This window comes from Crocodylus porosus, unplaced genomic scaffold (genome assembly GCF_001723895.1).
Source record: "Crocodylus porosus isolate Cpor-Errol unplaced genomic scaffold, CroPor_comp1, whole genome shotgun sequence".
Classification (NCBI taxonomy): Eukaryota; Metazoa; Chordata; order Crocodylia; family Crocodylidae; genus Crocodylus; species Crocodylus porosus.
Window position 1 is genome coordinate 9,682,506 of NW_017728886.1, and position 26,311 is coordinate 9,708,816.

General features: G+C 41.8%; 1 protein-coding gene across 1 annotated transcript in view; it reads left to right on the forward strand.

Annotated features, from left to right (window-relative positions):
* Positions 1 to 26,057, forward strand: part of LOC109322526 (sodium channel protein type 5 subunit alpha-like) — a 68,827-nt gene extending 42,770 nt beyond the window's left edge. The window contains exons 16-26 of the mRNA XM_019553949.1: positions 1,802 to 2,248; positions 3,373 to 3,493; positions 10,408 to 10,562; positions 12,310 to 12,483; positions 13,012 to 13,134; positions 15,147 to 15,425; positions 16,455 to 16,508; positions 20,049 to 20,190; positions 22,772 to 22,872; positions 23,343 to 23,613; positions 24,826 to 26,057. Of these exons, the coding sequence (XP_019409494.1) occupies positions 1,802 to 2,248; positions 3,373 to 3,493; positions 10,408 to 10,562; positions 12,310 to 12,483; positions 13,012 to 13,134; positions 15,147 to 15,425; positions 16,455 to 16,508; positions 20,049 to 20,190; positions 22,772 to 22,872; positions 23,343 to 23,613; positions 24,826 to 26,057 (3,099 nt within the window). The remainder of the gene's footprint in view (positions 1 to 1,801; positions 2,249 to 3,372; positions 3,494 to 10,407; positions 10,563 to 12,309; positions 12,484 to 13,011; positions 13,135 to 15,146; positions 15,426 to 16,454; positions 16,509 to 20,048; positions 20,191 to 22,771; positions 22,873 to 23,342; positions 23,614 to 24,825) is intronic.
* Positions 26,058 to 26,311: the final 254 nt, after the last annotated feature.

Sequence of the window (26,311 nt, forward strand, 5' to 3'; positions counted from 1 at the left end):
CATTTTTGCAATGTTCTTCCCTCCCCTCCCTCCACTTGCTGGCTGTCTTTGTGCTTTTTTGTGGTCCCAGCACTTTTTCATAGAAGTGAAACTGGGATTTTTCATGGGGGGGGTCCTACTAATTTCATGATTTTCACAGAAATCAAGAAATCACAAATTTGGTAAGTCCCTAAGTATACAAGGTTTGCAGATATTTACAGGAAGGAAAGCACCAAGTGTCCATTGAAAATTTAACAAAATACCAAAGAAGGCTGGCATCAGGGAGCAATCATGGGCAGCAAGATGGGGATTGACTAAGCAGGGTGGGAATTGACTATAAAGGATCTTGAAAATGAAGAAAGTAACTTTTGCTTGATGCAAGAGAGTGTCTCCACAAAGCAAGTGAGGGATAATTGCAGCATGTGTCAGAGTATCCAAACTAGGTCCAGTCTACAAGCTCGGGTACTGTGTGTGGTTACGTTGCTGCAGCACTGAGGTCAGCTTCTAAGTAAATATGTAGTGTCCTTTGTGGGTTGGTATGGTCAGCCCTGAAGCCCATGCTGCTAGTTTCACTGCTGCTGGTATCTTAGTTTCAGAGATTATAGCTTTCTTGGCCTGTCTACCCATGTTGCAATGCTATCACCCAGTTGTAGCGTCAGTATAACTAGGGAAGGAGAAGCTTGTGGGAAGCCAAAAGGATTCCAAGAGAGAGGTGACAAGATCAAAGAAAATGATTATTGCAGCAGCCTTCTGGATACCTACAGGCATAGAGCCTAGAACTGCTGGGGCCTTAGGGACTGACTGTATGGTAGTATCAGCGTGCCTCCGCAAAGATGCACCTAAGCTTGCCTGACTCACCCAGTCCTGCTTGCACACTCTAAACCCAGCAATACACCAGTGAAGCATAAGACCTAATTTGCAGCATGCTTGAAAGCAGCCACTGGGGATGGCCCTGGAGGGGTCTTGTGAGTATAATTTCAAGCATGTGAGCAGGAACTGTTAGGGTGAGGCATGCCAAATGGTATCCTGTGTGAAGCACACTGATGCCACAGGGTAGACATTGCTCTGCGTAGGAAGTCCACTTGGGAGCAGACTGAAGGCAGCACCATGCAGAGATATTCTGGTTCTGCACATCCTAACTCCAGAACTAGGGGCAGAACGGTGCTAATGCTGCTATAGTGCTTCCATTTCCAAGTTAGCTCAGGTATCTCATCATGATGCTATCTCACTCTGTTTAGACTCCTGTGCATGAGCTGTCATGCTGGTAACTAGCTTTGGGTATCTGCATGGCACTGGAGGCCTGATATGATGTGCTAAATTTCTTGAAAGATCAAATGTTATGATATAATTTTAACACACAAACTCAAAGATATATATTTTTTTGTAAATTATGAGACTATTGGGCTTGCAGAGAGTAAATGCTGGAAGTTTGGGGAAGATGCAGTATGACCCTCTTACCTAAGAGAGAGGCTGAATTCATGCTTGATGAGCAATATTCAGTTTAACCTCAGCTATATAGAAATGACCACAAAATTCTCAATATATATATATAATCTTTTGTTATAAAAGGCATTTGGGTTAAATTTTGAGATGTTCATTTGCTTTGAAGAAAAGGTCACTGCTTTTGTTTAGGATCATGGAAACATATTTTTATTGGTGTCAGGCTGCATCAAAAATAACTTGCTAAAAAAAATGATCATTTCCTGTTGTCTTGTTAGCACCTTACAAACAAATTGCTTAGAAAGTAATTTTAATCCTCAGGCCTCGTGTTTACATCTCCAGTCGATCACCACAGCTTTCTTTTCACTTCAATTATTTTCAGGTTCTCAACCTGTTCATTGCATTGCTGCTGAACTCCTTCAGTGCCACCAACCTGCAGATGACAGAAGATGACAGAGAGACCAACAACCTCCGGATTGCGGTGGCTCGGATCCACCGGGCAGTTTATTTGGTAAAATTTGCAATGTGGGATTGTTGCTGTGGAAAACTCTGGCATGCAAAAAAAACACTCAAAAAGAAAATGGAATTGACTTCCCAGAACATGTGTGTGGTGACTGTGGATGAAAGGAAAAATTGTGTGGAAAATAACAGAAATCATGGGACTGAGAGAAATGAGGACCAGTGCTCGCTTAGCATGTTCGAAGACTTTATCACTAACCCTAATGTATTTATCTGTGTCCCTATGGCGGAGGCAGAGAAGATTAGCGAGGATTATGAAGAACACGATGATAAATACAGTATATGCACAGAAACAGAATACAATAAACAGGTAAGAAGCCTAGTCAGGGATACTATGTTTGATATGAGAGAGCTCTTAGGAATCAAACATAACATGATCCATCTGAAGGAAGACAGAAAAGTCCATCCAGGAAAAAGAGTGGAAATCTTTAAAGTGCCAGATTCTTATCACTTGGAAAATATATATCGAGTTCGGTTGTCTAAGTGAGAGACTATATATTGCTGGGCTTGAGACAAGAATTCATGAGTGAAATTAGGTGATTTATATTATGCAAGCTTTTTTCCTAGATGATCATGGTGGTCCCTTCTGACCTTGAAATCTCTGTTTAGTCTTAGCTACCTGGCAGAGGAAGATACTTAGTTCCCAAATAAAGTATATTGCTTCAGGGGCTCAAAGTATGAAATTTTAACAAGGACTCCCTCTTTCTCAGACAAGATAGAAGGGTTAAAATTAAACCTCTCTTTCACACTTACACTTTACATATAAAATCCATTTCCTTTAGGTTTCTCTGAATTGTTGCAATTCACTTCTGACTATGGAGTCTTGACTGGCTTTCACTCTAAAATCTCCCCTTCCAGTTCTGAATCCTGTTACATAGCTGTACTTAATTCCTCACTTCGACCTGATGTTGAACTGCAAGTTCCTTAATTTATTTTACAGTTACCGAGGAGAATTTTCCCCAACTTCTCTCTATAAAAATAGAGTGACTGTCAATTAGAAAATCTATTTCAGATTATCTCCAACAGGAAAACCACCTGAGACAGAGGGGAGAGCACTATAAAAGCCCAGCAGGTTGGAGTAAAGGATCTGAGGGTTCCTGTGACGACTTAAGTGAGTTTTCCATAGGTAAACAATGGAAAGTTGAATCACCATCACTAGAACAAAAAGAGGTAATACACTTAATTATCTAACATGAAGCTTTCAACTGTGGTCCGTCTCTGTTGTATATTTGTTACAGGGTTTTTTTTAATTTAACAAAGACCACAAATCAAGAAATAATGTATTTTAATTTTGTATTTAATGCACACACATTTTCTATGTATTTTGTGTTAATAGCTCTCTCACTGTATAACTAGTCACCAAGGTACTTATTCAGTTTATTTTAAAGGACAATGGCTGCATAAGAACAAATTAATATATCCTTTCTGTTGCAGTCTGATGTTTTCAGCTCCTCTGAAGCCAGCACAGTAGATCTGACTGATCCGGATGAGATTCTGAAACAGATCCCTGAATTGTGTGAAAACTTAAAGGAACCAAGTAATTGTTTTCCAGATGGTAAGGATCTGCTCATTGCACTACAAAGACTATGGGAGAACAAGTCCAGAATCACCTGTTTTCTTAGTTAATGCACAGACACAGGTCAATGAACACCTATCTACTTTCAGAATAGTTATTAAATGAATGCTTAACTAGGTGTTGACTTTGACCTGTGAGTCCCTAAATGGCCAGAGCTCTACATGGCAATGGGACTGACTTTTTCCTTATGTTCCATTATGATCCCTAAGAGCAGCAAAGAACAACCTCCTGCAAATGCCACCTGTGCCCCAAGGTCATTTGGTGAGAACACTTGGGAGGCCATTCTCAGCACTACCTCCTCAGCTCTGAAATCCCTTCCCCTGATGGTCCCTCAGAGCCCAAGCCTGGTTATGTTTCAGAAGCCTTGTCAAACCTTTGTACTTGGGCCGGCCTTCAGCAATTAAGTGATAGGGCGTTGCCTAGTGAGTTTGCTGTAGTGGAGGGGTTCCCAAACTGTGGTACACATACCCTTGGGGATGCACAAGAGAAATTGTGTAATGGTAGATTTAATTTTCATTATAATAATAATTGGAATTTAAGGGTTTAAGTATAAAATGTATGCTGGTAAGGGTACATTGGTATTCTGGCACATCTGGAAGGGGGTACACAATAAGAAAAAGTTTGGGAACCTCTGCTCTAATTCATATTATATTTTAATATTTTTATCCTTCTTTATAATCTATCTGGTTTTATTGTAAGCCACCCTGAAACTCTTTTTGGGAGGGAGGCATGTAAGGCTAATAAAATAAATAAGGATAAAAACCCTTACGTTTTTCATACGCATCTGTGTAATTGGCAAAATAAATGCAAAATACATACAGAAATTAGTCACCATAGGTTGAGTTTTTCTAGGACAATAAGCCTGGAAACCCACTCTTAGCTTCATACATTCTTCTTTTGTATTTGTTCTCAATACATGTTAAAATTTCCACAGCTTGCTCCTAACCAAAGCTAACATTAACAAAAATGTTGTCATTTTCATTAGAAGAAAATATACATTTTTAATGTTACTTGCAGGACTTTATTCATAGATTGTTAGGGGCTGGAAGGGACTTTGCAGATCATTGGGTCCAGCCCCCACCCCCCGCTTTAGGCAGGAAGACAACTGACGTCAAGTTGTCTTCCTGCCTTTCCTAAACATTTGACCATTGTTGCTGAGACAAAAAGGTAGCCTCCCTGAACTCAGTCTGATTTGGGTTTTTCCCCCCGGCTTCTTTTCAATACCTACTTTCTGCCTTGTGATCCCCTAAGGACCTCATTTTTCCACAGCACCCTTAAAGCTACCAGGATTTCTTTGCACCTTATTAACTGTGCCTGACTGCTTCTTACTCCCTGGGCTCATCTACATGTGCAAATGCTGCTGGATGGATTTACACCTGAGTAATTTACTTCAGAGTAATTTACCAGCAGATTCCCTACCCAGCAGTTTCTAGCTGGTGGGACCTGCCCCTCCCACACACCTCTTTCCAAGCCCTGTGTCTCATTCACACAATTGTGGTATTGGGCTGGGAAAAAGCTGTGGGGTTGGGATCTGCCCCTGACCAGGAGAGTTCCTGGACAGCCCCAGGCTTTGCAGGGAAGTCTGCATGTGCAGCCTGGAACTGGCTGGGGACTGCCCAAAACAGGACAGCTCCAGGCCTAGCCAGGTACTATCCCGGTCTCTGGCAGGCCCCAGCCAGCTGCAGACTGGGCAAGAGACTCTCCCCATGCAGGGAGCTCCCTGCTTCCACTCTGTGATCACGGAGCGGGGCTGGGAGATTGCTCCCTGCCCCAGCTTTGCAATCACAGTCATGGAGTGGGGGCAGGGAGCAGTCTCCCAGCCCCCCACTCTGCCAGTGCAATCTCAGAGTGGGGGCAAGGAGTCATTGTCCCCACCCAGACTCCAGCGGTGAAGCCTGGCCCAGCAACAGGCTTCTCCTGGGGGCAGGAAGCAATCTCCTCCCCCTTGCTGCCCAGCTGACCAGGAGCAAATTTGCTCTCGGTCAGCCGTCTATGTATGCCTTACTATACAGTAATTACTTGACAGTTAATTTTCTACTTGCATTTGCAGATAGCAAATTAACTGTGAGTAGAGCAATATACTGCAATAAGGGTTTGCATGTTACACTTACTATGCAGTAATTTGCTCTACTGTGTAGTAAAGCATCTTGTGTAGCTGTTACTTCTCACTCCTGCTTGACACCTGCCTGCTAGGATTTAAACAGCTTCTCCTTACTAGACTCTTTACTGTTTTCTCTTTCATAGTTTTCCTTAGTCTTGTCAGTCAGGACCCCTTTCATCACCACCACTTTCTACTGACTCATGTAGCCCTTCTAACTATGATTCCCCTACTTTTCCATATTTGAATTTTTGACAGAAATTCAAACCAAGGCAAGATAAGGGTCTCTCCTAGTGCTTAATGTCTGGTTTGTAAAAAAAAATAGAGATTCTAATCTAACCTCAGGGTGGATACAAACCAAGCTAATAGCTTTGTGGTGCCATGCTTGTGTTTAAAGCTCTGAATTTATATGTTAATTGACTCTAATATAGTTGAAATGCCCATAATGGTGATGCTTGCAGAAGACTGTACACAGATAATGAGATTGTATTAGAAAGTGATGTAAGATGTGAGGCAGGAGCTGCTTAAAGGGATTTTACACTTGCAAAATTGAAAATAAAAAAGGTAATACAATATTTATGCTAACTGAATAGTTTGATGTGCTAGGCTGATACATTTGGACATGTGCCTACTTCCAAATGCCTAAGTGGGAATGACACACCCTGTTTGCCTATGACTTGACAACACAAAGCCAGATCCTGGGCCTGGTAAGGGTCTTTGTGTCACTCTCTTACAGGGAAAACTGAGATTTCCCCAGATTAGGAAGTCTCAGTCTGTTTCAGAAATGACATGTCATCAATGTCGAAAGAAAGCCTTTGTACCTCAGTAATCTCCAGACAGTGGAAATTGTAAGTCACTGTAAACCATTGCTTAAGGTTATATTAGAGCAGTCTTAGGCTTGAACAAGTAACAAATTACTGTATTGAAGCAGAAACAGACCCATATAACCTAAGGACTTCACCCCATTTGGGGATGTTGGCCAAGAGTAACATGGCCAGATCTGAGAATCAGGCTTTTGAAAACTTCCCCTATTTTTTCAGCCGGAAATTCTCTAGATACAAGGATTGTATTGGTTTAAAACAATAGCAGACAGATGACAGACCACAAAACTAAACTAACTTTGTCTAATCTTGGTGGAGAATTACTCCTGGTGTAATTTAGTGTCATTGGTATTTGGCACCTTTCCTAATGATTTAGAAATGAAGGTAATCAAGTTAATTAAATTTGCAGTGGGAATAGCAACCTGATAGTGTTGTAAATACTGAAGCCAACAACAAAATAAGATGGAGATAAAAACGATGAAATAAAGAAAACAGCTTGGAAAACAGAACTCAAATGAATGAAAATGTTTTAATTGTGAGCTAAAAATAATACAAAACACAGAGGAGAAGTAATTGTGAAAGAAAATGAGGTGGGCATTGGACAAAATATATATATAACTTGTAAAGGCATATAAGCCTGATCCAGAGCCTAGTGAAGTCAATGGAAAGACTCAAACCATTCTCCATTGGCTTTTTGTCAGATGTTGTACCAAGCATAATATCTAATACAAACTTGAATTATATGTATAGAAGCAAATTACTATAAAATAAGTGCTAAGTAATAGCCCTTTACTTTATGGTGAAACTCTTAGAAAAGTGTATTCATTTCTAATGGACAGCTTGACAGATTTTAGGAGGAACAAAAATGGTTAATGATATGTTCAGATGATGTCATGAAACCATATTTTAAAGAATAAAATATTTATGTAGTTTATATAAACAATGACTAATTTAACACTGTTTTTTGCTATTTATGTGACAAAAATAAAGTGAAGAAGCTATGTGGTCAAAGTTAGGGTACCTATATATGTGCTCAGGGGTGGGAGTGGGGATGGGGACGTTTTAATTAGAGTGACTTCCAAGAGCCACTCTAATTAAAATGCTGCGGCATGTATTCAGTATTCTTCATTTCAAAATGGAGGCAGGGGTGCTTTAACTAAAGCTCATTGAACGAGCTTTAGGTGAAGTGCTCACCCAGCCATTTTGAGATGTGGGATGCTGAACCCATGAGGTGCTGCAGCATGCTGGAGCATTTTAATAGGAGCACTCCAGCAGACTTGAGTCGAGTCTGCTCCAACATGTTCTAATCAAAATGCATCGGAGCACGTGTATAGGCACCCTCGGAGTCTAAATACATGTGGGCCTACATACTCCTGCTCTGTTCGGTTTCAAGTGATTTCCCAAAGCATAAAGCACAAGGAATATTGCAGGCAGTTAATATTTACTTTACACCACGGTGTGGTATATCATAATCATCTAAAACATTCAAACTTAGTACATAAAAACAAAGCATAGGAATTACTCAGGGCTATAGATTCCCTTACGTCCCTTGAGTATACTTCCCTCTCCACAATATGTCATCTACAGTGTTAAAACACCTTTATTAAGGTTGTACCCAAAAGTTAGAAAATGTCACAATTAAACTTGTCCTTGCAACCTTAATTTGGCTCACTTACTAGTATGCGTAATGAGACAGTCTTTGAGTATAAAAAGACCTCATCTCTGGAGCAGAATAAGCCATGCCCAGATGTGTCCTAATACATCTGATCCGCTTCACTGGCATTTACAGATGTTATGTGGGGTCACTGTCCTGCAGGGGCTGGTTTCTGCCCATTTCCAAGGCTTCTGGGTCCTGATCCCATGCTACAATGGCCTTTGGTGTTACACCCCAACCCAGGGAATTCCCTAGCCCATAGGGGTTCCCATGCTTGCAAACACATGCCCTAAATTGGGGCATGGCAGCTGGATATGTTAGCATCCCCACCTCATTCACTGTACAGAATGGACGTTGTTCACTTAATTAGCTGCTATGTAATGTTTGTTTTTTTTCCTCACTGCACAATGAGGAATGTATCCAAAGCCTTTTTTACTGTATCGGCAGCATCGGCAGCGGCCAGTGGCAATAGGTGACCAGCGGTATCGGCAGCAAGGGAGGGGCAGGGTGCCAAGTGGTGCCCACCCACAGGCACCTCTGACAGCATCGGTGGCACTTTTTGCAGGGAGTGTACTGTCAATCTCAGGGGTTGCACGTGCATCCCCATGCACCTCCTACGCGTCGCCAATGCATATCCCCATGAAGAGAGAATTATTAAATTCCTCCTGGGCTTTTCTATGATGCTCATCCTTGTACTATACAAATGCTTCAGACATTAATTCAGTCCGTTTCACCCTAACCTAAAGTAAGGAAGTACTATTACCCTCAATCTGTAGGCATGAGACGGAGGCACAGAGAGTTTTAGTTAAAATATATCCTAATTTTTTATACCTGATTCAAGACACTTAGGATCTGTTCTTCAGATCCAGCTCATGTCTCCCCTGTTTTTAAATCAAACGCCTTTCTCCTTTACATTGCCTGGGCCCAGCATGGCAGTCATTTAGAGCACAAGAAAGAGAGACTCCTTATTCTCGGTTCTCATTCCTGTACCTGGCTTCAGTATGGTCTAGAAAAGCGATAGCAGGGATATTCTGCTCAGGGGCTGCATCTACACGAGATCCTGACTGCGTAGTCATTACTGCACAGTCATTTAGTGCTTGCATATAATATGGCTTTTAAGCGATGGTGACTACACAGTAGCCTGTTACTGTTGCACAGTAGCGTCATGTCACACTTCGTGCCATGCAATGCTACTGTACAGTAGTAGTGAGCTACTGCGCTGTCAGTGCCTTGTGTAGATGCTGCCAATATCCTGCAGCTTCCTGCCTAGTATGGGAGGAGCCTTTAGGAATATCAGATGCATTGCTTTAGCAAGTCTGTCTGGAGCACAAAGGGCAATTTGCCAAAAAATTATTATTTTGTTAAACTGAAGCAGACTTTTAAGGAAAACAAAAACACTTAAAATATGTGACACAAAGACCACCCTCCTAATTTCATTTCCCTGATTCAGACCATGACAACACTAAAAGTGCTCAAAATTATGGCCACAGAACTTTTAATATGGACAAAACAATGTATTCTCATTCTCAATAGAAGAAAAACCCACAAGGAAGTCAGCATGGAGCCGATGCACAACATAGAAAATTTCAGCCCAATTTCTTACATTTTGGTAACATGAATAAGCAGTTGAAAACAGGGTTTAGATTAAAAGCCTTGGGCAGCCTTCATAACTAGCAGTGCAACTAACCCCACTTTAAAAGGTACTAATAATATGGTGAGATTGAAAAGAAATTGTCATGATATTCAGCCTATTTTTTTTTAAAATACCAGTATCAAATGAATTGTTGAATATTCTTTCAAGGCATGTGATGGAAACCAGGTCACTTTGTATGTTTAAAACTAGAAGGGTTAAAGGTCTAGAAATTAGAATGGAAAGATCAACCCAGCAGTACAAAGGGGATGGAGTTGAAACCTACAGATTTTTCTTTATATGTAATTTCTGAGATGGAGTGATTCCTCGTCTCAGCTATGTTACCTTTCCACCTCTCAGCAGTGGTTATTTTGTTGAGAGAGCTGGCAAAAGGCTTTCAAAGCCCGGAGATTCATAATGAATTTCTGAGGTTCTGTAAACCCAATGCAATAAATGAATATTGCTGGAATTCTCAGTGCCATATAGAAGTGAAGAAAGATTGTTCGTTAATAGGTGCAATATATTCATAATTGCTTAAAATATTTATGTAGACTGTTTTCAGAGAAGGACCAAAACCCGCCCCCAATGAACAGGCTTTAAGTAGTTGTGGATTTTCCCAACAGCATCTAGAAATATTTACGCAACCCTTGGTATTCAGATACAATCCATTATCTTGTCTCCTTCTTTTAGGTTTCATTCAATATTTCCCTTGCTGTATGGTGGACACCACACATTTTCCAGGCCGACAGTGGTGGAATCTGAGGAAAACCTGCTATAGAATTATTGAACATCCTTGGTTTGAATCCTTTATCATCTTCATGATTCTGCTGAGCAGTGGAGCCCTGGTAAATTCAACTTGATCTCATGTCAGATTGAATTATAATATTAGCTTTTTAATACCAAAGCCAGGCATTTTCAGGAAGGCATGTCAAGGGAAGATGAGGACCAATGGACACAAGCTTATAGAGGGTAAATTCAGGCTAGATGTAAGGAAGAACTTCTTCTCTGTAAGGGTCACCAGAACCTGGAACACACTCCCGGCAGAGGCGGTGCAGTCACCATCCTCAGAGGGGCTCAAGAGCAGGCTGGACAGGCACTTTGTTGAGTTTGTCTGAGCCCAATAACTTCCTGCCTATCATACGGGACCGGACTCGATGACCTTACAGGTCCCTTCTGGTTCTACGATTCTTTGATTTCTAGCTCAAAGGAAGGAAAGTATTCTCAAATTTGTTGAGAGCAGAGGGGAAAAAATGACTTAGTAAAGGCCTAACTGATCATCATAATTGGAATTACTATCAATTACATGACAGAATATGCAACTCTAACAAACTGTCACACCCTCCCTTCAGGTTTTAGATTTTTTTTTTTGAGCTTTCTGTCAGATTATTTCACGTGTATAGTATCTTTATGTGTATCATTAAACTTCCCTCTCGATATATTTCAGGGATATGTGTTGTAGGCACGTTGGTCTGCAAATTATAGACAAGCAAAACCCATGGATTAGAGGCAATATCTTTTACTAGACCAACTAAATAGTAGCAAAAACTATTTCTTTGCATGTTTTTGGGTCCAAACACCCTCTCCGGGCTGAGGAGAATTCAAAGATTGTAAAAAGTCTCCCAGGTAGAAAACAAACTTTGTTTTGCACAGGGGATGGAGAGGTTGGAAGTTTTTTTCCCCCTGGGGTTTTTTGCTACTATTTAGTTGGTCTAATAAAAGAGATCACCTATAACCTAAGAGTTTTGTTTGTCTATAATTCTTTGACCAACATGGCTACAACATATATCCCGGAAATATGGAAGATACTGTATTTAAGCCATTTGGAAATGTAAACTTCATTTCTAGCCAAGAAAGATGTTTTTTACCTTGCTGACTGACACTGGACACCTCCAGGGTCCCTTCAGGGTCCCTCCCCAGTCATACTTAGCAGCCTGTCCCTAGCCCAGATGTACTGCTTCTCCCACTCAGAAATCTGCTTCTAAATATCCTCATTGCTCTGCAGTTTTTTTTCTCCTTGGAAGAAATTTGTCACCATGCTCAGGCTTGTGGCTACAACTTCAATGCCACATGGTTTTGAGAACCTGTATTTGCCCACTACAAACTACGGTGCTGACACTATGTCTTCATCTATGAAATGGCCATACCTGATATCCTTGCAGCTGTGATAACTGTAGGATTAACTGCTGCAGATATAGGACTTGAGAAGACATAGCGGTACCAAGGCTGGCATTTCCACTACCCGTCTTTACTATCTTTGCATCTTCTCTTCTCTTGAATCAATCTGATTTTCTGGGGCAAATAGATTCTAGGCCACGAAATAAAGTTTTAATGAAGAAAGATGGCTGTACCTATGGAGCAAGGAATAGTTAGCTTCGTGTGTAATCATATTTTTTGATCCTTCCACAATGTCTAATGTATCATTTTCATTATTATCACCTTCACTGCTCACAGATGTAAAGCTATATTCATGCATAACTATTTGCAGAATCTCATCCCTAATACAAAGATGCATATGTCTTTGATCCCAACATAACATTAAATATTTCAGTGAAATTTGCTCGAGTGGTTTTGTATCTAAACTTCGTATTCCAGGTTTTTGAAGATGTTCATCTTTCAGAGCGACCACGTATTAAAATAATGTTGGAATTTCTTGACAAAATGTTCACCTTCATCTTTGTCCTGGAGATGCTTCTGAAATGGGTGGCTTATGGCTTCAAGCAGTACTTCACCAATGCCTGGTGTTGGCTTGATTTTCTCATTGTAGATGTAAGTTTTGCTTTTGAACACAAACAAAATGTTCTCTGTTTTTTAAATGCCAAATTTGAGACATCCTGAAGGGGGATTCATTTTTTTATCCAAAAGCAGAAAAATCAAGGCCCCTCTGTGAATCAAGTCCTTTTACAGTGTCATAATTTGGGTACTGTAGGTTATTATTCAGTTTGGTCAAATGTTCATCACAGCATTTCTTTAGCTTTATTAATCAAGGGTAAGGGTAGTAATGGAGGTAATTAAATTTGCTTCGTTAAATAAATGGATGAAGTTATGACATGAATAGCATCACTGGGTATTTTACTATTAATTTTGGGTGGGCCCAGAATTTACCTGTTATTTTCTACATATAAAATGTATTTCTGCTTTTGACCTACAGACCTCCTGTTGGTTCACACTTTCACTGGCAGGATTTTTTAACCAAAAAAAAAAAAAAAGAGGAGTGAAAAAGTAAGAGAGAGAGAGAGAGAGGAAGATGACTGGCTTGTACTAATATTTTGTCTTTTGCTTTGCATCCCTGTTTAGGTGTCTTTAGCAAGCCTTATAGCAAATTTACTCGGCTACTCTGAAGTTGGTCCTATGAAATCTCTTAGGACTCTCCGAGCTTTGAGACCATTGCGAGCACTGTCAAGATTTGAAGGGATGAGGGTAAGAGTAAACGCAATCATCAAAGCCTCCTATGTGATCGTGTAAAAGGGCAAGGACTCAGACAGAATGGTCAGAGGTTAAGAATCCCCCCTTGAAACAACCCATCTTTGCCCATATTTTTGCTCCTTATCTTAGAATATTAGTTATACATCAGGGGTGTTTGTTTGTTGAGCATTGGCTGCCTGGAACAGTGACAGCAAATTTCTGTGCCAATGTGAACATGTTATACAGCAGCTCCATGGCATGCTCTCTGTGGTGCAAATCAGGGGTAAGGGGGGCTGAGAGACTCCCACAGATACACCAGAAGGAAAGCATGTCCCATCTGCCTCACATTATCATCACATTACTCATTATCAGTAAACTCCACTACGTCCAGCACAAAACAAACAGTCCAAACCCCTCAGTATTCTCAAGTGTGTGAAATGGGTGACAGTCAGATATTCTAATTAACCGATAAAAGGTGCCCAAAGGCTCTTGATCTCTCTGCTGGATGTAACTTCAGTGGCTCTTGTTGAAGTGGAGCTGTTTGGGACATCAGAACTGACCCCTGCTTTGAGGAAGCTCTCTGAAATGAGTGCCGCAGATAGGGGGAACGGGAGCCAGGGCAAGGAAGAGCTAGGGTCTTGAAGCCAGATGCTTGCCACTCTTGCTGTGCCAGGATGGCTTCAGGGGGGTCCTTCTACAGGGATACCAGACAGAGGGGTTCTGCAGATGAGCTTTCTTTGAAATGAAAGGGGCTGATCACTGACAATGCACCAAAACCAATGCTTATCATGTTGACAAATATTATCTGGGTTTTTTGTACTGGCCCATTTCCTGTATCTTTCGGTGGTTTCTTGTTGCATGCTTACATTGTAAGTTCTCTGGGGAAGGAACAGTCATCCACTTCCATACTGGTACCATACCCAGCACTATGGAGTCCTCATCCGTGACCATAACTCCTTGTCATTACGTAAATGCAATAAATAATAATAATGATATTAATCTACCAACTAGGGAGTCATGGGTCCTCTAATAACAAAATTTCCATGCTACTTTTACAAAAATGATACTCTGAATTAGTTCTCATGGAGAAAGGTAGTAATGGCAAACAAAGAACAAAACTAGAAATATCATCTTCCAATTATAATTACTTTGTTGATGCTTAATGGTGTCACAAAACATTTGAGGTATTTCACAGGGTAAAGAGATTTATTGTTCCAAAGAGGTTACAGTCTAAGGGCATGTGTAGACTAAGTGGGGGGTTATTTCACCTTAAATTGAAGTGACGAGCTGCGAGCTGGTGCTTCCCTCCATGGAAGTGCCAGTCTCCCCTCCCCAGCCAGTACCCATCTGCAGGCACCTGACTCGGGCAGTCCTGGGGGCACCGCAGCTGCAAAGGGAAGGACCGGGTCCCCTCACAGCTCATGCAGGCAGGCAGGCTCCAAGGGGAAAAAACAAATCAGGCTTGTTCCTTTTTTTTTTTCTTCGGTGGAGCCTACCTTTCGGGGCTGCTGCCAGGCTGCCTGCGTGGGCTGCATGCGCAGCCCCTGAGTTGCACGGAGCCCAGTGTTTTGCTTCACAGCTGTGGGGCAGCCTACTAAAACTCCTCAGAGGTGTTTTATTATCCTGCACCCCAGAGTCATTTAAGGCGCATTATGCCACCAAAAGTGCTACAGCGGCTGGTATTAATGTGCAATACACCGCTGACACGTGCAAACACCAGTGCCATTAAAGCGGTGCAAAAGCATTTAACCCATTTTAAAGTGTTGTGCACACATGCCCCTTGTTTCATCTACACACAGCCTAAGAGAAAACACTGCATGTGGAAAAGTTTACTCAGGCCAGCAGTGACTATTGACTTTGGCAGAGTATTCACAGGAATCAAATTACTTGCATGTGTAACTGCTTGCAGAAATGACAAGCAATTGCTCAGTTCCACAAAACAGTTCACTGTCGCAAAGTGCTATTCGTTGTGTGTGGCCATGTCCTGCAATAAGTACCCATATTTGTTTTCTTTAATGTCTCTTAAGGTGGTTGTGAATGCTCTGGTGGGTGCCATCCCGTCCATCATGAACGTTCTGCTCGTCTGCCTCATTTTCTGGCTTATTTTCAGTATCATGGGTGTGAACCTGTTTGCAGGAAAGTTTCAAAAATGTGTTAACTTGACGGAAGAAGATTCAGAATTAAGTCATCTTATTGAGAATAAAAACCACTGTCAAAGCCTAAATGACACAAAAAAGATATACTGGGTCAATGCTAAGGTCAACTTTGATAATGTTGGTTCTGGTTACCTAGCACTTCTTCAGGTGGTAAGTTCGATTTTCTTTTGCTTGCTGGCATGCTGCAGGGTGTCGTAAATGTTCTGCCTGCTTCTCACTCACCTCTGTTGGTGGCAGGAAATCATGGCCTTACAGATTAGCTTTCTTTCCTCTCCCCATCTCATGCTTACGCTCACAATGTGCCAAGTTCCTGCAGAAAAAAAGTAATAGGTGTCCTCTTACCACCTCTCTCCCCATCTGCAGCATGAGCACCATGTCGATCCTAATGGGTAGCTGCAAATTAGGGCGGTAACCATTTAATCGTGGGCTATTTTGACCTTCAGTTATATGCTGGGAAAGTGAAATTTTAATTTCATGAGACTGGAAGCAGAATTCTCTCCCCTGAATAAATCTCAGTGCAGAGATTTTTGTTCCAACTCTGATTCTGGGCTCAGTCCTTGCCCCACCACCTTTTAAAGCTAATTGTTGAGAACGTTTGTTCTGCCACTGAATTGAGGGTCTTTCCTGGACCACAGACACATGAACAAAATCTGTAGCGTAACATCACTGAAAGATGACTCCACAATGCCCCAGCCTCCCTACTGCACTGAAATGAGGTGTGGGGGTTGAGGCATAGATAGATGTGGCCCCAGTGCATCAGCTGGGAGTTCCCCTACCAAAGAGAAATGTGGGTAGATAACATTACGAAGGAAACAGAAGACCAGAACACAACTTTCTAACGTGGACAAAGAATGTCAGCAATGGAGAAGTGTCGTAAGTGTGCCATTTTGATGCTGCTCCGCAACCTTGGGGGTTATGGGAAACTGACTGATTGGTCTCTGTGGCAGGCCTATAGTTCCTTCATACTCATAAAAACTTAAAGCAGTACTGCATGTTCTCTTGTATCACATAACCCCAAATAAGATAGGCATCTTGTTTTGGAAAGACAGACTAAGAGCCTACTCTCCATGTCGTTCACACTTCAAAGGGAAAAATGTGAGCCTTCTGCAAATAAATACAGTTGATGGGATGGAGAATCTTATACTAAATGTTAAATATGGTTTCTTTAATTTATTTTAGGCAACATTTAAGGGCTGGACGGACATTATGTATGCAGCAGTTGATTCACGAGAGGTAGGGCTCTACATTGCCAGTGTGCTTTCTTGGCTCTGCCTCTCCAGTTTTTCGTTGTGTTTTGTAATCTTCATACTAACTGTTTGAAATACCGGGTAGTGCGCTCTATACATTGCTTGCCGGTACTGTCTGCTCAAGATCAAAGTCTCCAATTTCAGGATATAAGAGAATATAAGAAATACACGTGGCTAAATGAACCTATGGCCTCACTCACAGTAACAGAGAGTGGATGCTAAGGGAAAAAGTATTCATGCAGGGCCTGTCTGGACTGATTTGTCCCCTGCCCATCTTCCCACATTGCTTCCAGGTTTCAGAGGCCTTGAAGTCCTGTTTTGGAAGTTGCACCCTACTGTCATGTTTAATACCCGCTGGTGGACTTATCCTGCCTAAATTTGTCCTTTGCTCTTTTGATCCTCATTAAATTGTTAGTCTGTACAACCTCATAATGCAGGGTTCAGCAGCATACAACCCAAGGGCCAGATCCAACCTGCAGAGCCACTGGATCCAGCCTGGGGACCTGGAAGGCTTTGCCTGTGCCTGGTCCTGTGACACAGCTCCCCACTCTTACCCCTCCTCCCAACTCCCCCTCCCCACTCACTGCTTCAGCTTCCTACTGTGCCCAGGCTGCAGGTGTGGGTGGGGGAGGAAGCGGAGAGAAAGAGCCACAGCATGGACGCAGCTTCCACCTTCTGATGCAAACAATTCACTCATGAATGATATGCAGTATAATGCATATCAGTTGCAACAGTAAATGCTTTACAGGGAAATAACTTTATGTCCAGCTAAAAGCTTCAATGTTTAAAACTGGGGATGATCAATGATTGAACTAAACAACCCTTTACAATAAATTGCCAGACCTGTTTACTGTTTATGTTACTATAGTGCCCAGAGTTCCCAATCCAGATCGGGTCCCCATTGTGTTAGGTACTGTACAAAAGGAACACACACAGTCCTGGGTCCAAAAAACTTAAAGTTAAAAGGATTACTAATAAGAAAGTAAATAAACTCAGAAATGACATAGAAGAATATACTCACGCTGTTTAAAGCTTTCTATTTCCTACCACCAACAGTAATATACAGTAATATATGGCAGAGCTATGTGAAGCTTCAGTTACTGATTCGATTTGGCCCAATTCAGTGGCTGAATCTCCGAATCCTTTCGGTGACTGATTCGGTGGTCAAATCTCTGAATCAGGAGACCCTTTAATTTCTCTGAATTGAATCAGAAACCCCCCTGACACAGAAATTTTTTTTTACATACCTCGAGGTACCAGGTGGCTCGTGAAAGCTGAGATGGTGGGGCAGATGGAGCATCCCACAGGAGCGCGGGGGGGTCCACAGTGTGCTCAGCAGCAGACCCAGAAGCGGACCAGAACTACATCTGGTCCACTTCCAGGTCTGCCGCTGAGCACACGGGGGCCCCCTGCACGCCTGTGGGATATTCCATCTGCCCCACCATAGCGGTGATCATGAGTTGCACTTGGTTTCTCGAGGTATGTAGAAAAAACATTTAAAGCTGCATCTATAGCCGAATCTCTGATTCTTCAAATCAGCATCGTATCTTCAGATTCTGATTTGGCTGAATTAAATCAAGACAGTGATCCAAATCAACTAATCGAATCATTGTCCCCAATCCGGGCTGAATTGGAATCAAATACGGCCCATTTTGCACACCTCTAACATACAGTATATCCCACACCTTTCATTCAGGTGCTGTGCAACCCTTAGTTCTTGGTGGGTTGCCAAATTTAGGATTACCACATGTATTACCCGCTCAGATGCTTGCTGTGACTTTTACTTCAAAGGATTCTGCTTCTCATATGAGCTGGAGCTCATACCAATGTATCTTGAGCAAGACTAAGGATGTCATCCTCCTGCTTTACTCAGCCTTGGTGAGACCACAGCTGGAGTACTGTATCCAGTTCTGGGTGCTGCACTTCAGGAAGGATGTGGAGAAGCTTGCGAGAGTCCAAAGGAGAGCCACATGCATGATTAGAGGTCTGGAGAGCAGGTCAGGAGAGGCTGAAAGACTTGGGACTGTTCAGCCTGGAGAAGAGAAGACTCGGAGGGGACTTGGTGGCAGCCTATAAGTATATCGGGGCATACATCAGGGCCTGGGAAAGCATCTGTTCACCAAGGCCCCTCAGGGAAAGACAAGAAACAATGGGCACAAACTGATTGAAGATCACTTCAGATTGGACATAAGGAAAAACTTCTTTACAGGTCGAGTGCTAAGGGTCTGGAACAGACCCCCCCCCCACCAGAGGTGGTACAGTCACACACCATGGTGATCTTCAAAAAGCATCTTGATGCCCACTTTGCTGGGGTCAGGTGACCCCAGTGGTCTTTCCTGCCCAAGTGCAGGGAGGCTGGACCTGATGATCTTGTAAGGTCCCTTCCAGCCCCTACCAACTATGAATCTATGAATCAATAGTCCTGCCAAGGTGATTCGAGACCTGATGTATTGAAATAAAAGCCGCAGCAAACAGTCAGAGCAGCTCAGCAGTCCAGTGCATCTGTTTGCTGCAGACCTGTATACCTCTGGATTTTTCACAAGCCTTCATCTTCATGGACAGGTACAGAATCTAATTTTAGGAAGAATTTGGATTCTGTTATAATGGCATTTTCCCCAGTGCCATTGATTAAAAGAAAATATCTAGGCTGAGATTCTTAAAAGCAGTGGCTGGATTTTATGTTCCAAAAGAAATTGTCTGATTTGCTAATGCTGAGCACTGTAACTCCCATTGATCTTAGTGGAAGCTGCTAATTGTTCAACACTTCTGAAAACTGTGCCAGTGAGATGACTTCATTGAGACCTGAATCACAATAAAAATTCCTATTGACTTGAGTGGGAATTGGATCAGCCACAGAGCCACAATGGATGTTATTTTTTAAACAGCTGCTTAAAAGAGAAAAGCTTGAGTGCTTTTTAAAAAAAGAAATACATATGCAAAATTAAAGTAAACTAATAACTCATCTTTCTATCGTCTTATTTCTTTGTGTACAGTTAGTGGATTGGGAAACTTTGCCCTTCATTTTTTTTCATACAAATAACGATAATGCCAAATTATTATAACTTGTTCTGCCCAATGACCAGACTGTACCATAGCATATATGGTAAAGAAAATCAAAATAACAAACAAGAGCAGCAATACTGCTCTCAGACATTGGGCTAATACTCTGGGCAATTACTTCTGCAACAGAATATTTAGAGTATTATTTGCAGAACATATTTTCAGTTTCAGGAAAGATAATTGTGGTCTGCCAAAAACATTGTCTCCAGTTACATTATCATCTGCAGTGCCATTGAACTTCCAAGTAGTCATGCTACAAAGTTTGTTCCCTCCTCTTTCTTACTGCCTAAAATGTAGGACTTCTTGTATCCTACAGACAGATTTCAGCTAGAGAGATTTTTCAGCATTTGCAATGACTTAACAAATTTCTGATCCTTCAAGGAGTTCTGTGTGGGAGGACCCTGCTTCCATACAGAACTCAGGTCAGGATTGGCACCATATTCTTTTCATTTTCCTTTTGTTTTAGGAATCAGAACAGCCAAAAATGGAATCCAATCGCTATATGTACCTCTATTTTGTGATTTTCATCATCTTCGGGTCTTTCTTCACGCTGAATCTCTTTGTTGGGGTTATTATTGACAACTTTAATGAACAAAAGAAAAAGATAAGTATCTTGGATATTTCCAGGTCCTTAATGTCTTGTTTTTATTCATACTTACAGACAGTGACAACGTGGAGGGGGGTGTATGGGGGTGCACGTGCACCCCCTGAGAGCATTGGTGCACCCCCTGACAGGCTGTTCTCCCTGCTTAGATGACAGGAAGTGGGGGGCAGGTGGGAGCGCTGGTACCCACCCCCCGATGAGCGCTGGCCAGGGAGTGAGAAGCACCGCGACCACTTCCAGGAGCACCGTGGCCGTTTCCTGGTTGGTGTGATCTGCTGTGGGGGACCTCCACCCCTGTCGGCAAGATTAGCTGTGGAGTACCCCCCTCCCAGTTGCTGACTGGTTGCTGGGGGGGCATGTGCCCCCCCAAATAAGGTGGCACCAGCTGCACCCATGCTTACAGAATACATAATGCCAGCTCTACACTGAAGCCCCTAAGATCTATTTGTATTTACTATTATGGCAAAAACAAACCTACCAGAAGCAAAATAAGTATAAATATGACAGGGTGTCCGAGTGGGCAAAAGAACTCTGTTGGGGTGTAGCATATTTTAGGGAACTATGGCACAAGGCTAAGATGTAGGAGACTTGTCTTCTGTCACTGTGGAATCTGTCAGTGGAAGTGCTCCAGTGGTGGTTTGGTGAATGTTTATTTGGGATAGTTTAGATAGAATTGATCCTCTCTTGAGCAGCCATTGGGTTAGATGAGATATCAAGGACCCTTTGTAACAGAGAACAGGGTGCTCTTTTACTCTCAGGGGCTTGAGCAGCAGCAGCAAGGCAGTCCCCAGCTGCTTGCAGTGCCAATAAGGCAGGGCTGCCTGATTAGGAGCAGGGTCCATCTGTCTTCTATAAGACCTGGGCTCTGAACTGCAGAGGGAGCAGCAGTATGCTGCTAGCCAGTTAGAGAGCACCAGCTGGCTGGAGCTGCTGCTGACAACATCTTGGAGGTAAGGGCTGGGGCTATGGGGAAGGAGGAGGCCCCATGGTCCTGGGTTTGACTGAAAACTGCACCCTGCTGGGGAAGGATGGCCTGGTCAAGCAGGGTAGCTCCCCAGAAATGCCAGGCCAGTTGCCTCCCCAGTGAAAGGTGAGTATGGGGCACCTTCTAATCCCAGCCCCACATCCCTGGTTGGTGAGATCAAGCAGGGGGAGCCCAGGCTCAGTGTGAGCCCTGAGGCAGGGCCCAGGTCAGTGGAGGGACTTGTGGTAGTGCGCAGTCTCACAGTGGAGCCTGAGGCCACATGAGGGAGCTGAGCGTTAGGCTCCAGAGTGGGGGATGGGGCTAGGAGACCCAGTTGCTGAGCGAGGGGCTTGGAGTCTGGTGTGAGGGGTTTGTAGGCCCAGAGTTGGAGCCCAAGGATGGGGATAGCTTCGAGCCTGAGGATTCAGCCAGGTTGGAGCCCTAGGATAGGGCTGGCTTGGATACTGGGGATGGGACTTGGAGCCTGAGGACAGGACTTAGAACCTGGAGATGGGGCTTGTAGGACTAGAGATGGGGCTGGGAGCCCAGTGTGTGCTAAGGATAGGATAGGGGCAAGTGAGGCTATGGGAATATGATGAGGCTTGGTGTTAAGCCAAGAAACATCTGCAAGGCATGAGACATGATAAGGGATGGTCAGAGTCATGTACAGAGACCCTTGTCAGCCTCCTGCCTAATTAACATCAAGTAATCAGAACATCAAGGTGTGGCAGGTGAGACAGGTGAGTGGTTTGCCCAGAATCAAGTGGGCAGGCCTATATGGAAATCAGCCCCAGGATGCCCACTCGTTACACCCTTCCAGCTGTGTCTTTTTCACAATTCTAAATTAGGTGCTTCCCTATCTCTTTCCTTGAACCCCAACCATATTGTTCTTGACTCTAGGGTACTGTAAAATAGGTATATAACTCAGTGGTTCATTGTGCCCAAAAAATAGTTATCAGTGGCTCGATATTTAGCTAGAAGGAGATATAAAGTGGGGTTCCCCAGCAGTCTGTCCTTAGTCCAGTATTGTTTAACATCTTCATTAATGATTGGATGATGAGATGGAGATGGGCTTTCTCTGTAGCTATAGGAGACAGGACTAGGAACACGTAACTCAAGTTTCAGTAGTGGAAATTTAGGTTGGAGGTTAGGAAGAACTTTCTGACTATGACAATGGCCAAGTACTGGAACAGGGTACCTGCAGAGGTTGTGTGGAATCTCCATCCCTGGAAATGTTCAAGATCAGGATGGACAGATATTTGGCTGGGGAGTTTTAGTTAGGGATGATCCAGAGTGTTAAACAGGGGCTGCACAAGATGGAGTCTCTTCCAGCCTTCCAGCTGAGGTTCAAGGGGAGCACTGTGGGAAGCAGTTTGGAGAGTTACTCTGAGCGAGGTACTGCTTTTTCTGTCTGAGCTCTTGGCAACCTACTACTCTGAACCAGTGAAGTGCTGCTAAGCAGCTGCACAGAAAGCTCTCTGCTTTTTGTTTAATTGGGTGAAAAGTGTCTTAGGAAGAAGTGCAAATACAGAATAATGTTGTTTCCTAGTATTTTAGACTTTTGCACTACAATGACAGTTTTAGCATCACCAGTAATGGTAGCATTTCTCCATATACTTAGGTGGGGAGGACATTTTTATGACAGAAGAACAGAAAAAATATTATAATGCCATGAAAAAATTGGGATCCAAGAAACCCCAAAAACCCATCCCAAGGCCACTGGTAAGACCATCTGAGTTCCTCCCAATGAAAGATTTCTAATCAGTCTATATCTGTAATAAAAACTTAACTTGAATTAAAATTAAGGTCGGACAATGCTTATCTAGCATGATTTAGACCTGGGTGACCTTCTCTTGAATTGGATGAGCTCTCACGGTCACTTACATCTCTGTAAGTTAAATTAAAAGTAAATGTAACTTTTGTTTGCTACTTGAAAAATTGCAGAATTAAATATTTATGGAGTTTTCTGGGAAAACATTATTAGCTTATATGTTTACCTCAGAATCGATTGTCTTTCTGAATGGGAAATGAATGATTTTTTTTTTACATTCAGACTGTCCATTATATATCTGTCTATAATAGAATTAAATGTTGCAGTATCAAGATTAAACCTTTCTTCTAGTAAATATGAACAAACATATTCACATCTACTTTTTCTAATTAATTCCTAATATTTTTCTTTCTTTTCTCAGAATAAATATCAAGGGTTCCTCTTCGATATTGTAACAAGTCAACCCTTTGATATTGCCATCATAACTCTTATCTGTCTTAACATGGTCACCATGATGGTGGAAACTGATGATCAAAGTACAACCAAGACGGCTGTTCTTAACAAAATCAATATACTCTTTGTTGCCATCTTTACTGGAGAATGCGTTGTGAAATTGTTGGCTCTGAGACAATACTATTTCATCAATGCCTGGAACATATTTGATTTAATTGTTGTGGTCATATCAATTGTAGGTAGGTAAAAATATACTGACACTGTCTTCACCATGCATCAGATTAAAAAGTTAGGCTGACCACAAACTGATGCCAAAAGAGAACTAGGATTCTAGGAATAAAATGTTTGAAAAACTGGTCAAAATTGTCCAAGACATACAGTGTCTGAGGGGAAAAAATAACCATGAATATATTCAAATAATATGGAACAAGGATTTATATTTTTCCTAACTGTTTTCACTTACCCTGTACTTCCCCATAGTCGTACTTATCTTTTTATGGTTTAAAAAGTTGTAAAAATAATTCGATAATAGTAATATTTATATCTGAAGACTCAGATAAGATCTTCTGAGGAAGAAATATACTGATTTTGTCATTAATCAGGAGATAATTAGGTATTTTAGGGAAGATATAAAACATTTTAAATTTATTAACCTCTAGCTCTTTTTTTACAGACATCAAGGATTACCTGATATTTGTTATTTAATCTAATCAATCTAATAGTTTTGACCGATATAGAAAAAAATTGCACAGATTTTAGGGTTTTTTTAAGTGTGTGCCCTATACTTTGACTGTTAAAATTGAGTTGCTTAAAAGAGTCTAACTTAAAATAGAAAATGTAACTATGTCCTATGAGACTACTTGGCATTTTATTTTAGAAGGCCTTAAATAAAAATAGCGTTTTCTTGTGTAACAAAACCCCTGGCTTCATCATGTACAGGATATTGAATTTTGCATCTCTGGATCCAAGTTAGTAAGTCTGTCTTGTTAGAGCTATTTTGCCTTGTCTATAAGTTTGAACCCAATATCAGAATAATACACCCCTATTTGTGGTTTCAGGCCTCTAGAGTTGGGACTAAAAGCAGTGCTAATTAGCATGAATTATGCCTGCATCTGCTATGTTGGCATGTCTTGCTCATATGGTCCTTATACGTTTAGTGTCTAATCATTAGAGTGCCTGTAACTGGCATTACCATTTATTTCAGGTATCCTTGGTTTCTCCTTTCTTTCTGCACACCTAGAGCCAAATAAGATGCATGCAGTCCATGTTTTCTGAATATTTACTGATAAGCCATTTAACTTTTTAAAGACGCCTATTTTATTCCATCACTGCTAAGTCATGGGCCTCTTCAGTTCAGAGGTGTATCCATTTTGCTGGTATTATTATTTGTTTCCATTGCTAAGTGAGAAAACTTGAGACTTTCTAATTGGTTACTTATTTCTCTTTTTTAGCCACTCTGCTTTCTGACCTTGCTAAACAATTCGAAAGTTACTTGTCACCTACACTCTTCAGAGTCATTCGCTTGGCTCGGATTGGACGAATACTAAGACTCATCCGAGCTGCCAAAGGAATTAGAACTCTCCTTTTTGCCTTAATGATGTCACTTCCTGCTCTGTTCAACATTGGTCTTTTACTTTTTTTGGTCATGTTCATTTATGCGATTTTTGGCATGACTAACTTTGCCTATGTTAAGAGGGAGGCTGGAATCGATGATATGTTCAACTTCCAAACCTTTGCTAACAGCATGCTTTGTCTCTTCCAAATCACAACATCAGCTGGCTGGGAGGGACTTCTCAGTCCTATTTTAAATACCGGGCCACCAAATTGTAACCCAAAAATACAAGGCAAACTGGGCGAATGTGGGAAACCTGCTATAGGTATAATATATTTTGTAAGTTATCTCATTATATCATTTCTCATTGTGGTAAACATGTATATAGCTGTTATTTTAGAGAACTTCAATGCTGCCACTGAGGAAAGTACAAATCCTTTAGGTGAAGATGACTTTGATATGTTTTATGAAATTTGGGAGAAGTTTGATCCTGGAGCAACACAGTTTATTCCTTATGCCTCACTTTCAGACTTTGCAAATATTTTGGCAGAACCTTTACGCATACCAAAACCAAATCATCTTGAGCTCATAGCAATGGACCTTCCCATGGTCAGTGGAGATAGGATCCACTGCTTGGATATCTTGTTTGCTTTTACCAAACGAGTGTTAGGAGACTCTGGGGAGATGGATACCCTTAAAGTACAGATGGAGGAAAAGTTTATGGCTGCCAACCCATCCAAGCTCTCATATGAACCAATTACAAGTACGCTCAGACGCAAACAGGAGGAGATATCTGCTATTATTATCCAGAGGGCTTACAGGAGTCACTTGCTTCAACGTTCCTTGAAGCAGGCCTCTTTTTTATATCGTCGTAGAACCAGTGATGGTGACATCCTTGAAGAAGATGCTCCAGAGAAGGAAGGTCTTATTGCACTTATGATGAATGAAAATTATGACAGGATTGTAGACAAGTCTGCAAGCGTGTCCACAACCTCTTTCCCTCCATCCTATGACAGTGTTACTGGAGCCAATAATGACAATCTCAAGGTACAGATGACAGATTCTTTCACAAGTGATGACCCTATAGATTGTGAACTGTCTGTGGACAGAGAAAAGGGATCCATTGTTTAATTTTTGTTAAGAATGCTTTAAAATATTGCGTACAGAATGTAATGCTGTAAATATACAGCAATTTAAGCAGCTTCCTATTAAACATCAGTTGCAAATGAAATAATGGTGGTTTGCCATTAACTATAACCTTTGACCCTGATATTCATCTTTGCTCAGTGTTTGCACATGTGCAGAATAAATCTGCTCAGGGTCACAGCAGTTATATCCTTGTGGGGCCCAGACTATGGCAGAATCCTTGGTTTCTGGCTACCGTG